Source organism: Triplophysa rosa, linkage group LG7, assembly GCF_024868665.1.
Source record: "Triplophysa rosa linkage group LG7, Trosa_1v2, whole genome shotgun sequence".
NCBI lineage: Eukaryota > Metazoa > Chordata > Actinopteri > Cypriniformes > Nemacheilidae > Triplophysa > Triplophysa rosa.
This window is the reverse complement of record NC_079896.1, coordinates 6,557,298-6,571,863: the sequence shown is the minus strand read 5'-3', so window position 1 is coordinate 6,571,863 and position 14,566 is coordinate 6,557,298. Positions and strand designations below refer to the sequence as shown.

The window sequence follows — 14,566 nt, the reverse complement described above, 5'->3', positions numbered from 1 at the left end:
AACACATAATTAAACAAAATTCATGTAATTTTTATATTTTTTTCAAAACTTTTCACTCAAATTCTTATCCTGATAATATCATTTGCCAGAAAAATAAAGCCATTTATTTCATTAGAAAGCTCTAAGCATTTTCACAAGTGGTCTCAGACTTTTTCAGATTTTTTTGCCCACAATTAAAGGATCTGCGTTTTGCATGCCCGTTTCTTTGCATTTCATAAGCATGTGCTAACAAGGGTCCAGCATGTTGTGCATGTACTGTATAAAACACAACCTTCATTGTAAATAAGTCCATCTTTATACACCAAATATAAATCTCCATAAGACACAGATTGGGTCATTCTCTTGGGTTTAATGGTATGACCAGAAAGAGGTCTTTATTAAGGAACACACCTTGTTTTATAGGCCATGCTCGAAGATCAGCTGCCTCGTGCGGGAGGCCGAACCAGTCGAGCAGCAGACCCTAGCGCTTCACCAGAGCCATTCGCACCAAAGGTGGGATATGAGGTCCTCCTTTTGTTGTAAACCAAGGGAAGGAAGCCCCATTTAAACGTATTTTGGGTCACACTAGACACTGAAGGGTATATTTGATCTTAGACGTTCAGTAGATTCGTGTAGAAAGGTTCTGTTCACACAAAATAATTGGATTTTCAACAGCTGGTTTTCTCAATCGCTGAAGGCGTTGAGAGGAACATGAGAAGAGCTGTTAGCCTTAGAGCCTCTCTTTCTCAGGTTTGCCTACACTTGTCTGAAGGCTGCCTTTGGCGCGGAAATCTAGCAGAACGTACAGAGATGACACCCACACCCCCATCAGACTCCATCATGAGTTGAAAGCGATTAGTCAGCACAAAATCTATCTGCGGTTATTGCATCTGTGATGTGCGTGTAAAACTTCGAAGTAGAATGATCTAAAAAAAAATCTGTAAATTTTCCGAAGCAGATATTTTGTTGAGACATGTTGTGTTGCTGTTTGCCGAATGTGATAAACTTCTTTGCTTGGATATCTACGTAAATCCACGTAAATCCCCTTCAAAAAACAATCCATAAAACATGTAAGTTGTTTCCATTTGCTGTGATTGGCTACATATTTTTGCAAGTGTGAAAATATCGGTTTGACTGTAACTGGCATGCAGACAGCATGGAGTAGAGTGGTTTCTAAGCTCGCAGAGAACCTCAAGATATTTTCTTTAAAGTCCGAGTAAAGTGACATTGAAATATGTGTTCTGAGTTTGTCACGCAACAGAAAATTGTGTCATTAACCACCCAGCCAAATTTGAATGGAGAAAAAAACATCCACGTAAATAAAATAAGTTCTCAAAATCTTGGAAAAATAAGCAGGACTCTTTGCTCTCAAGCGCTGTGGCGTGTCCGCTGTTGGCGCTGAAGCCACGCCCACTCGAATCGCTCAACCTGAGTCCCCAGCCCAGTAGGCTATATGTGAATACGTTTTATTGGAGGATTTGAATTCAAGCACGTGCGAGTCAATGCGCGGGATATAGATAATTCAGGAGCAGGTTAAAAGGTATGTGTATTTGGCGTGCTGTCCGGGGAGAGGGCTCAGAGCCTGGCAGTTTCTTCCGAACACGGAGTACTCTCCCCATGTCCGGGGAGAAGGCTCCGGGCCTGGTATTAGACCAAACATAGATAATTCAGGAGCAGGTTAAAAGGTATGTGTATTTGGCGTGCTGTCCGGGGAGAGGGCTCAGAGCCTGGCAGTTTCTTCCGAACACGGAGTACTCTCCCCATGTCCGGGGAGAAGGCTCCGGGCCTGGTATTAGACCAAACCCAGAGCGCGTTGGGGTTACAAATAGCACCCGGCAATGTTCAAAGATAGCATTTGTGCACGGAGAGACAGGCTTCATAGGCAGCGTAACGGAAGTCTATTTGAATTATAAACAGAGAGCGTATTTGCTATAACCAATGACATATTTAAAAACTACAATACTAATTTCTTGCTAGAAATGCAATCAAAAGTTATTGAAAGTGAAAATTAAACATACATTTATACAAAACTATGCTTCAACGGGCGTTTCGGCTGCCATTTTTTCGAGCTTGAGCCTTCTCGACCAATCACGTTCCTCGCATGTTGTTATGGAAAAGACAGGTCTCCATCATTGGTTAGCTGTGAAAAAGGTGCTTGACAGGTTGTTTTTTCAGAAAAGATGAACTTTTTTCCAGAGAAAAAAGATGCTGGCGCTTTAAAAAAGCACTCAGGACTTTTTTTGAAAACACGGTTTACTCCATAGGATTATAATTTAAAACAGACGCTAGCAGCTTCAAAAAAGAAGTCAAGTGTGAACACAGACAGCTTTGTCTATTTGTAGTGGTTCTCTCTTGAGCTGATAAGGTAGATGCTGAAATTGCTGATAGCGAGCCAGCCGGGTGGATTGTATGTTATTTGGCGTGAGATTTGTTTAGTTAGGCAGAGTGAGAGCCTGAAAGCGTGTGCGAAAAACTTACAACCCTGAGCTCGTGACTGAGCAGACACCTGATGTTAGGCGCTCTAGTGATAGGGGCGGGGCCATGCATGCTCGGACGCTCCATTGTGTCATCGATCCCCCGTTTTAGCTCCGCCCAAAAAATCCTGAAAAGAGAATTGGTGAAAAACTGTTTAACGGTTTAACTCCACAATTCAATACTACATACTTATGAGTCTTTGTAATGTGTTTCAGCAAAACATTTCTAACATCTATAATGTGTTTAGAAACAATTCTCAGAATTCTCTTTACCCGGACTTTAATACCAGAATGAAATAGCTGTCACTAACCCTAGACGCTATATAGATTTAAACCTTTCTTAAAACCAATAACTCAAAGTGAGAATCATTCATTTTCTTTAGTAACCACCAAGATCCTTGCACTTAAGAATTATGTTTTTTTGTCTTTTCGGCATTTACCTGGGCAGTTTTAGACTAGACGGCTTCAGTTAAATGCCTTGATGTTGGTGTTGGCTTTAGACAATATGCAAGGTGCCAACAGAGTGAAAGGAAATAAAAAGGTTGTTATTACAAATCACAATAGGTACCTAATTATATTTCCTGTATTCTGTATAACAACCTCAGTGTAGTTTTGCCCGTCCTTCCCAGTAACCCAGTGTGCATTTCACTTCCTGGCTTTACCTCTTAAATACTGGAAACTTAAAGAGTAAGCTGAGAATCAATACTGCACATCTTATTAACAAAAACCCTGTGCATATGTATGTGTACCTTCTTCCTATTCCAGGAATACATTTTCCGTCTGGAACCTGGTAAAGTCGATTCTGGGAAAGGAAAATGCCCCTACGACCCCAAACTAAACAGCGTCTCGGCTTTGATAAGTATGTGACTAGTTCAAAAAATTGAAATGGTCTTGTCATTTACTCTCTCTTGTTCTTAAAGGGATACTCCACCCAAAAATGTAAATTCTGTCATCATTTACTCACCCTCAAGTTGTTCCAAATCTGTATACATTTTTGATGTACACAGAGAAAGATATTTGGAAAAATGTTAGCAACTGATATTTCTGGGACATCATTGACTACCATAGTAGGAATGTTTTGTTGTTGTTGTCCTGTTGAGCACAAAATTTGATATTTTGAAGATTTTAGGAAAGCAAACAGTTCTGGGGCACCTTTGACTACCATTTTAAATTTCCCTACTATGGTAGTCAATAGTGCCCCAGAAATGTCAGTTGCTAACATTAATCCAAATATCTTTGTTTGTGTTCATCAGAAAAAAGTTATTTAGACAGGTTAGGAACAACTTGGGGGAGAGTAGTTTACGACACAATTTTTTATTTTTGGGTGGAGTATCCTTTTAAATAAGATGATAAATTCTACAATTAGATACAATAAAGTTTTTTTCTCCTTTCGTCTGTCTTTTGTCTCATAATCAGAAAGTTCATCTTTCTTAAGCTTACGTTTCAATCTCTCTTTATCTCACTATCTCTGTTTTGGCAGATGGCCAGCTGTACGCCGGAGTCTACATCGATTTTATGGGAACGGACTCTGCCATTTTCCGTACGTTGGGCAAACACACTGCCATGAGGACCGACCAGTACAACTCCCGCTGGCTTCATGGTACAGAAATACATACGATTTTTTTTATTGTGCTGTTAAACCAAGAAGTACCTCTTTGTTTAGTGGGAAATGTGCCGGATATGAATATTTAACATTGACCCTTTTTTATACTATTGGTGTCCGAATATCGGAACTCAGCCTTTTTCCTTTGAATTTTAAAACAAAGAAAAGTTATTAACATTAAGTGATATTTTCCATTCTGCACAATTTTTAGGTCACTAATCCAATATATCAAAATGAGTGAAAACAAATTCATGGAAATGTATCAATTTTAACTTTTTGTTTGAATTATGCTACCAGTTTATTTTATAATGACGTTTTTATAATGAAGTTATTTTTTTAAATAAGGAAAAAATGCTATTAGAGACTTTTGAACCACACTGTGTTTCATATACTCTATTTTAAAAAATCTATGAAAAAATCTATCTTTTATTTGGAAAGAAAAAAAGCCTATCATACTTTAAAAGCTGAGTGATGGTTGGCCCTTGGTTTGAACCCTTTGTTTTAGGCAGATCCTCATATTAAATATGATCTCTTTTACTTGGCTCCCATCAGTTCTACTTGAGTTTTATCTTTCCTGTTGCAATAGTGTCCGATGTGATAACATCACAGATGCTGTCAGAGACGCCCTACATGTGACTGTAGCATGTTATGAATGAGATGAGAGACTAACTGCTTCTCATCAGTTGCACTCGCCAAAGTATTTGAAGTTCATGCGAGCGTTATTTAATACGATCCATTTGCTCCTTTATTTTCTTTCTCTCTGCTTTTCTCTCCAACTATGATTCATCTCCCATTTTTCTCTTTCTGGTTCTTTTCTTTCCCTCCTGCCTCTTCTCAGATCCAACGTTCGTCCATGCCCAGCTCATTCCTGACAGCGCGGAGAAAAACGATGACAAGCTGTATTTCTTCTTCCGTGAGAAAGCGTCGGAGATGGGTCAGACTCCCATGGCCCAGTCCAGGATCGGTAGAATCTGTCTGGTAAGAGCGTGAGCAGACGCAGACCCAAATAACCCACATATTATTATCCCATTCTTCATTTCGGAGTGTGTTGCAGTTTGACGTGTGAAGCGTTAGGCACCTCGTGATTTGGTTAGATTTCAATTCAGAGAGTCATAATCTGATTCCAAAAAGATTCCCGATAGATCTCGGTTTAGATGAGGGGCGCAAATCTTATTTCGCTTTTGTCTTTGGCTATTAAACTACTTGGAAGGCTCCTACACACTTTGTTTGTTTGCACAGTGCATATACCGCAGCAGATGCGGCCGGCGTGCATTTGTGCTGTGCAACACAACTAATGGCACTTACAGTATTTACAGTACAGTGATGTTTTGTCTTTTGTATGGTTCTGCAGTAAACCATTTTTTTATATTGATCAATCCAGATCTCGTGGATCAAACCAGAAACATTTCAGAATACATTCTTCCATTTTCCTTGCCATTTTTACATTGCAAGACAACAAATAGCATTTACAGTGTCTAAAGTAATGTTTTGCCTTTCATACAGTTGTGCTTCTGGGTCGATCCAGAATCATTTGTGAAAGAATATTTTTTCACTTATGCTTTTTTGTGTATTGCAACACAACAAATTGCATTAATAGTATCTACATTTACAGTACAGTAATGTTTTGTCTTTTGTATAGTTATATAGTTTAACAATAAACAGCATTGCTAACAATTACTTATGAATGCTTGTGGATCGATCCAGAATCGTTTCAGAAATAATCAATTTTTCCCCGATGTCATTTTTTCATTGCAATGGCATTTACAGTATCTATACTTACAATAGATATGCTTTGCCTTTAAAGGGACAGTTCACCCAAAAATGAAAATTCTGTCATCATTTACTCACCTTCGAGTTGTTCCAAATGTGTATACATTTCTTTGTTCTGATGAACACAGAGAACGATATTTGGAATAATGCTTATAACCAAACAGATCTCGACACCCATTGACTCCCATAGTAGGAACAATTACTCTATAATTTTTTTTGTTTTGTTGAGCACAAAAAACGACATTTTAAAGAATGTAGGACAGCAAACAGTTCTGGGGCACTTTTGACAACCATTGTAATTTTTCCTACTATGGGAGTCAATGGGGGTCGAGATCTGTTTGGTTACAAGCATTCTTCCAAATATCATTCTCAGAACAAAGAAATTTATACAGATTTGGATCTCGAATGTGAGTAAATGATGACAGAATTTTCATTTTTGGGTGAAGTATCCCTTTAATACAGTTTTGCAATTTTTGCATTTTAAATCATGAATTATGAATGCTTATGGATCGATCCAGAATTGTTTCAGAAAGAATCCATTTTTCTCCCATGCTGTTTCAACACAACAAACTGTATAGTACAGTAATGTTTTGCCTTTTGTACAGGTTTGCGCTAAACTTACATTTAATTACGTAAAAAATGCATTATGAATGCTTGTGGAGCGATCCAGAATAGTCTCAGAAAGATTCAATGTTCCCCTATACCATTTTTTCATTGCAATACAATAAATGGCATTTACAGTATCTACACTTACAATAGTTATGTTTTGCCTTTCGTACAGTTTTGCAATAAATCACATTGCTAATAATGAATTAGAAATCCTTGTGGATTGATTCAGAATCATTTAATAGAATACATTTTTCCCCATGCGATTTTTGCATTGCAACATAACCAATGCATTTACAGTATCTACATTTACATTACAGTGATGTTTTTACTTTTATACGTTTTGTTTATTTTATTAATAATGAATTAACTTATAAATGCTTGTGGATCAATCTAGAATTGTTTCATAAAGAATTCATATTTCCCTCATGCCAATTTTGCATGCAACACATCAAATGGCATTAACAATATCTACATTTACAGTAGAGTTATGTTTTGCCAGTTTTCCGATAAACAGCATTCATAATAATAAATTATGAATGCTTGTGGATCGATCCAGAATGATTTAAGAAATAATCAATATTTTCCCTATGCCATTTTTACGTGCAACACAACAAATGCATTTACAGTATGTATATTTACAGTACAGTAATGTTTTGCGGTTTATGCAGTTTTGCAATGAACAGCATTTTGAATAATGAATCATGAATGCCTCTGAATCAATTTTCCCCCAACCCTAATGGCAGTTTCTATCCATCAGTGGTTGTTCCTGTGCTAAAATCACGTGTGCATGCACATGCAGTGCAGGAAAGAGACACACTTGATTGACAGATACTTGTCTCATCATGATCCATCATTGTCCAGTACCTCCTACATGAGCAGCCGCTTGTTCCTTGGTTATTTTTGCTGTTGTAATGTGAATCAAACAAGCATGTTTGTAGTGTGTGGGTAGCTGCTGGCGGCTGGTCACCGGGCATGGCTGCGCCTCATTATTGAAGTTGGCTGCCGTCCACAGCAGATGGGGCTTAGCGGCGCTCGAAGCCAATGTTTACAACCCAGTCCTAGCCAGTTAATGCAAACCCAAAGAAATAGCAGCGATGTAAAGCGACGTCTTTATTTCACAGATACAGCCTAGGTGTTTGACAGACGTCCGTCAAATCGCTCTTAGCGCTTGGAATTTGTGTGGTGTCTGACAGTGATTGTTTAATAGCTAACGTGACATCACTTCCTCCGCAGAACGATGATGGAGGACACTGCTGTCTGGTGAATAAGTGGAGCACCTTCCTGAAGGCTCGGCTCATCTGCTCCGTGACGGGCTCAGATGGAATCGAGACGCATTTCGATGAGCTTCGTAAGTCTCTGTTTTAGTGGAGCTTTGCAATCTGGTTTGCCCGTTTTTACTTGTAATTGAGATCATCTATCAATATGCAAAACCGTCAGGCTTCAGATTTTTTGTTGAATTGGCCTTTAATACTTTTTAAATGTCTAAAAGACATTATTTCAGTATTATACTCCTATTAAAAATAAATAGTTGGTGGTACCAAAGAACTTTTACAATTTTCCAAAAATAAGCATTTAAATGGAAATTCACCAATACCATGGTCGTTTTTGTGGATTGTTATGTACTTTTAATATGTTTTTGTCTAATTGTAACACCTGGGGCCATCCATGTATCCTTGATGACATCATATAAAACCTTAGAAGCGAATTAAATTGATTCCTAGATTGACTTCCCATATGAAGCGTATATGAAGTGTATACTGGAGGCACAATTCCACTCAGATTTGTTCTTTCTCTGTATTCTTGCTGAAATAAGAGACCTCTTATTTCAGGAAAGGGCATGGTATAGCTCATTTGTGGAAAGCGCTTGTATCTGATGGTTCAATGGATATGTCTCTCCAGAGGGTGTAAACTTGGAAAAAGTAATTTCCTTCTTTTCCGTATGTGCAGCGTGAAGAGAAATATCTAAAAGCAAGTCGTTCTGAGTGTGAAATTGAAGGTGCTGTGGATTACATTGTGCTACAAACGCTGAAGTATAATGTAGCTCAATTGATAGTATTGTGTTAGCAGCACAAAGGCCATGAGTTCGATCCCAAGAAAACATATTCTGATGCAAATGACCTTGAATGCACAGTTTTTTGTATGAAAGCGTCATATAAATGTGCGTATATGTGGAATTGTTGATATACGTGATTGTGCATTTATGTGTGAGGTAAAGCACGGATTAATGCGTCCTTGTGAGATGCAAGATGCATCTTAACAGGCTTACACAAAATGGTGTGGGAGAGTTTGATTGACAGGACAGAATAGGATTGGCTGATAAACCAGCTGTAACAGCCTCTGCCACTCTTCAGTGGCAAATGAATCGAAACGCATGAACGCTAGAATTTTATTGCTTTTGCAGCGTGGTTAAATCGGGTAAACGACCGCTCTGTGTTTGCTTCATTTCACAGCACACAAGGTGCCCTCAGGACTGTATTCCCTGCCTCTGCCCTCTTATTCCCTCTCCGGTTCGCCGTTCACCGTCCCCGTGTCGCTGTGTTTGAGCAATGAAGCTGTCAGTGGAGTTTTTGACTGAATGTTTTCACTTATCCTCAGTGGGGTTGTGAGGTTTTTATGACGTGGTTTTTTTTGTGGTTTGGCTAGAGAGATTTTTCGCACCGGATCAATCGTGCAGTATGGGATTTTCCCTCATTGCTTGATTTCATGGTGTCCGTTTAGCTGTAACTATCCGTGTGAGCTCATCCATCTGTTTTGGACAGGACATCTGTCTGTTATTTTACCTCTTGCGTTCCTTATTACCCAAAATATCTGAAAATTCACTTAACTGTTAAATCTGAAGCTGTTTTTGGTTCAAAATAAACAAGAACCACTTACTGAGTAAATACGCGAACAATCGCAACAATAAGCTTTTCACAACGATTTATAATAGGTGTTGGGTCGGATTTTGCTGGACATGTCAGTTGATTGTAACACACGTAAAGATAAGCCAACACAATATCACAGCAAAAACGTATCTTCTTTGCGATGTAGCCAATTTTTGTTAATTCGTATGAATTTGTGCGATCTCATTCATACATTTTAGTACGATTTGCTCTTTCGCCAGCGACGTTAGGTTTAGGGGCAGGTTTGGGATCAGGGTTAGGGGTGGGGCTTCAGTTTTTTTTTTCTAGTAATTGTACTTTTGTATGATTAAAAATATTCTACAAATATATCGTACAAATTCTTATGAATTAGCCACCTCGTAAAATAATTACGAATTCCTGTGAGATCAGGTTGGATAAGCACATAAGGTAACCTGCAAGTTTATGTTTTAAATAGAAATGTTACGAATTGCAGCTTTAAAATATTACATTTTGAGTGCTGTGTTTCTATGGAAAATTATGCTTATTTAATAAATGTTCGCAATCCAATTTAAAGGTGGAGTGGTTGATTTGGAAAGGTGCTAACTTTAGCCTGCTAGCACTGAAATTTTAATCCCACCCTCTATGCGATTTGCCATCCAAAGCCACGCCTCCTCCAAACACATGAATGTATTTCGTAAATCCACGTAACGAATTGCAAACTAAATCCATTAAATTCTTCTCGAAGCATGTACATACCTGTCCAAAAGAAAGAGAGCAACCATGGTATCGTCTATTTGACCCTTTGCCTGCCAAAGCTGTCTCCATAGTGTAAAAGCTGAACCGATGTTAATTCGAGTTTTTCCTCTTTCATGATCCAGACGTTTTTTCGTCACTGCTTTTTCAAAAACGGACTTTCGTTTTGTAGATTTACTTGTTGTCGGTTCCGCACAAATGTTTGATTGTTGCTGATTGTCCGCCATTCTCCCTACATTGACACAGAGGACGTGAGCGCACTGCGGCGCTGATGACGTTAGATGTCTGCGTGAACAGGGTGCAAAATGCGAGCAGTGGTATGCAAAATACGTTGGCTGAAAATGTACACATGACCAGTCACAGCGTACGGCCAGAACGTTTTGATTGGGCAAACGTTTTATGGTTCTACTCCGTTCACAGACGAAATATAATTATAAAAATATTATTTGACCACTATACTTCTTGATTGCTATCAGGATGTAAAGAGATTTCCAACCAACATGACAAAAAAATGTTTCTGGACAGGATCACCCACCATGCCTTTAATGAGATGAATGTGCTAAAAGCTGCAGCTCTTAACCCTTTTGTTAAAAAATAACAAAAATAAGCTATTGACCAAGTAGGCCTATACATTAAAAACGCAGAGATCAAAACTTTCATTACTGTACCCCTGATTCAATGCATGTAGTAATTTATATGTTGGGCTCTCGATTGCGATTTGACAGTAAAACTCAAGAATTTTTTACTTCACCCTCCAAAATTTATGCATGTAAAGTTCTGTGCACAGATTTCATGCCAGTGTTTAGCTGAATAACAAAAAAACACTATCAGCGGGTGCAATTCATTCTTATGTTTCTTTTGTCATGTTTCACCGTTATTCCATGACTTCAGATGTCTTCCATCCCCAATAATATCCCTCAACTAGAACTGCTCTTATGATGAACCCATAAAAAGCGTCTCGCTCTGACCATTTCACTCTATTTCTCCCTTTGGTCCTGTCCAGTCTTTCTCGTTTTGGCTAGGAGAACATCACTGGTCCTTTGTGGCTAATTCGCCTCGAAACATCTAGCTGAATTTTGGATGTGTTTTGTCTGATGTCAGCAAACCTGAACATGGCAGAGAACATAGTGGCTTTTTTGCGGTTTGCAGGGCTGTCGCAGTTTTGACAGGTGTAAACCTGTCAGGCAGTAGAGATATTTGACAAACCTTATTTTTAAGTATTAATAATCTTGCTACTACATGTACACAAGAAGGGTTTCCATGGTACCAAGACATCATTTATGACAATAATATGTTCCAATAGGTCTCAAAAATATGTACTTGGCCATCACCATAGTTTAAGTATGCAAGATAGGCTGCTGCTCATCCAAGACCTAAAATAAATAAATCTATCTTTCAGGTGACGTGTACATCCAGAAGACCCATGACACCAAGAATCCCACCATCTACGGCGTCTTCTCCGTGTCTGGGTGCGTAAGTTCAACATCATCTCCAACACCAGATTCCATCCCCACTTCTCAGACGCCTCTTAGTAATCAAGCAGCTTATCAGATTGGCAAGAAAGCTTGAATAGATTTTCTTTCATATTCACACTCCAGTTGCCGCGGGGCAACACCCCCATTTCTCCGCTCCTAAAGACAGTTTCAGCCATCCTGAAAAACAAGTGTTTGGCAGCCTTCACAGTAGCTCGTACGAGTCCTCCAGCAGCTTTTTGTGAATCTGAGATGTGATATTCTCATAAGGATTTATCTGCATTATACCAATGTTATTAGATGTGCTTAAGAGTGTTATTTGCATGCAAGGAAATATTACACAACTGGCCTCAGAGGCAGCTGTCAGCGTTTTGGATGAGCTTCACATGCTAATCATACACAAGACTGTATTTGTGTGTGCGTAGTGCTCACAGTCTCTGTAGATTTTAGATTTAATTAGTGAAGCCCCTCAATTCTGTATCTCATTTATGTGTATTTATGTTAATAAGCAAAGAAGAAAGTCCAATCAACATAAAATAGTATTTGAAAACCGTACACTTTTCAACCCAGCGTCGAGTCAAAAAGGGACAAACCCAATCGTTCCAAATGAATCTATGCTGGGTTGTTTTAACCCGTTGTTGGGTGAAATAAGCATTTTCTGAGTTAATTTAACCCAGTGGCAGGGTTTGTCCATTTTTGACCCCACGCTGGGCTAAAAGTAAGTGTATTACTTCCCTAATGTGACGTACTGTGCGGTCGAAAGTCCTCTGGTCAACATGCTTCTAGTTTCTATTTTTCTATTTTAAGAAGTCAAAGTGACTATTGATACAGGTGGCCTGAAGCAAAAGAGCAATTTTAAACATTATTTTATGAACGTTTACGAAGAAAGTATGGGGCCAGAGTTGGATTTGTGTTGACCCTAAAATATTAAACCCTAAAGTACACTATGCTAAATGTCTCTAATCCTTTGTATACCCCTTTTCTCTCTTTTTTCTCGCTCCCTCTGTTTGCGTCTCTATATCTCTTTCATCTATAGGTCTGTCTTTAAGGGTTCAGCAGTATGTGTGTATTCAATGGGTGATGTGCGTATGGTCTTCAATGGCCCTTTTGCTCATAAAGAAGGACCTAACTACCAGTGGGTGGCATACCAGGGTAAAATTCCTTACCCCCGACCTGGAACAGTGAGTATCATTGGTGATCCATAACATTTGGCCATTTCAGTAAAAAATACAGAAATAATAGCTCTTATCCCTCTAATAACAGTGTCCAGGAGGGACATTCACACCCAACATGAAATCTACTAAGGATTACCCAGACGAGGTTATCAACTTCATGCGCAACCATCCCACTATGTTCAACTCCGTTTACCCAGTCCACAAGCGCCCCCTGGTGGTCCGCACCAACGTGGATTATGAGTTTACCACCATCACTGTAGACCAAGTGGCTGCAGCAGACGGAAACTATGAAGTTCTGTTCTTGGGAACAGGTAAATGCTCTTGAACAATAAAAATAGTATATCTCGGATACATGTATCAAATATTACTGTTGTATTGCTTAAAAGTGAACTTGTTTTCTTTGCAGTATTTCAAGTCTGAAAAAAATCAACTTTTCTGTTATTTTGACTTGTTTCTCCAGTTTTCATTTTCTGCAAATAAATGCAAATAGAAACCATATTTTTATTTAAAATTTGGGAGAAATATTGTTAGTAGTTAACAGAATTAAAAAAAGATGTAATTTTACCAAAACACAAACTTATAAATAGTAAAATTGGAAAATTCTCTTAATTTTTTCCATCTGGTTGTTTACAGATCGAGGTACAGTTCAGAAGGTGATTGTATTACCCAGAGATGATCTTCAGACTGAAGAGCTGGTGCTGGAGGAGGTGGAGGTCTTTAGAGTAAGTTTCTGTTTTTCTCTGGCGGCAAATTACAGGCAGTATGAATATTCAGAGTGACTTCAATTTTTTTTATATTGCAGGTTCCTACTTCAATAACTACGATGAAAATTTCACCAAAAAGAGTAAGAATTCTGAATTATTTATAGACTACTTTATTGGCTCACACTTTCCAAATCTTCGCTTCTTGTCACACTTGTGTACTTCCACTGAAAAATCCACTTGTGTAAAAATAATAAATAAAATTGTACTGAAACCGAGAACAGGATTTAGCGTGTACTGTTCTTTTAAACAAAAGTGACGTTTGTTTTCATCCTGTGTGTGCAGCAACAGCTTTATGTGAGTTCGGCGGTGGGCGTTACTCATCTGGCCCTGCACAGGTGTGATGTGTACGGAGAGGCCTGTGCTGACTGCTGCTTGGCCAGAGACCCTTACTGTGCCTGGGATGGCAAATCCTGTTCTCGCTACTCCGCAAACCAAAAAAGGTTAAAGCCCTTTATTGCATTTTGTATAGTGATGTGAAAAGCTTAACTTCAAGGTGTAGTTCACCTTCAAAATGAAAATTCTGTCATCCTGTACACGCTCTCTTGTCATTTCAAACCTGTATGACTTTTTCTTCTGCAGAACACAAAAGAAGATATTTTACAAATGTTGGTAACAGTGCAGCACAGCCCCCCATTCACTTCTATTATAACCAATGCAAGTGAATGGGGGGCTGTTAACAGCATTCTTCGAAATATCTTCATTGTTTTCTGCAGAAGAAACTACTAGATTTCTGCCCAAATTTTTAACATATTATTAAAAGGTCAATATAGTATGTTCAAATGCTAAAAACATATATATCTGAATGCAATGCACTGTATGAATTATTACTAGTACACACTAAACTCAATATACAAAATACACAATGCACAGTTCAACATGAAGTGACAATATACAAAAGTGCAATATACAGAATATGCAGGGTGCACAAAATGTTTTTTGTTTTGTATGTGACTGCTTCTTTCCTGACTTTAAAAGTCTCTGACTCAATAGGATTTTAAACAGTTTTGAAGAATCAGTTTCTTGACTTGCTATTGATGTTTGCATCTTGTAGGCGGAGTCGAAGACAAGATGTGAAGTATGGCAATCCCATCAGACAATGCAGAGGCTACAATTCCAATGGTGTG

At 38.5% G+C, this 14,566-nt stretch overlaps 1 protein-coding gene across 2 annotated transcripts in view; it reads left to right on the top strand.

The window, feature by feature from the left end:
* Positions 1-14,566, top strand: part of sema3fa (sema domain, immunoglobulin domain (Ig), short basic domain, secreted, (semaphorin) 3Fa) — a 40,937-nt gene that overhangs the window by 23,896 nt on the left and 2,475 nt on the right. Inside the window, exons 6-17 of one of the 2 annotated variants that reach the window (XM_057337252.1) lie at positions 403-492; positions 3,219-3,312; positions 3,934-4,053; positions 4,895-5,034; positions 7,669-7,783; positions 11,431-11,500; positions 12,540-12,684; positions 12,767-12,989; positions 13,312-13,400; positions 13,481-13,522; positions 13,725-13,882; positions 14,494-14,561. In XM_057337252.1, the coding sequence (XP_057193235.1) occupies positions 403-492; positions 3,219-3,312; positions 3,934-4,053; positions 4,895-5,034; positions 7,669-7,783; positions 11,431-11,500; positions 12,540-12,684; positions 12,767-12,989; positions 13,312-13,400; positions 13,481-13,522; positions 13,725-13,882; positions 14,494-14,561 (1,354 nt within the window). The remainder of the gene's footprint in view (positions 1-402; positions 493-3,218; positions 3,313-3,933; positions 4,054-4,894; positions 5,035-7,668; positions 7,784-11,430; positions 11,501-12,539; positions 12,685-12,766; positions 12,990-13,311; positions 13,401-13,480; positions 13,523-13,724; positions 13,883-14,493; positions 14,562-14,566) is intronic. The other variant, XM_057337253.1, reaches the window with a different exon arrangement.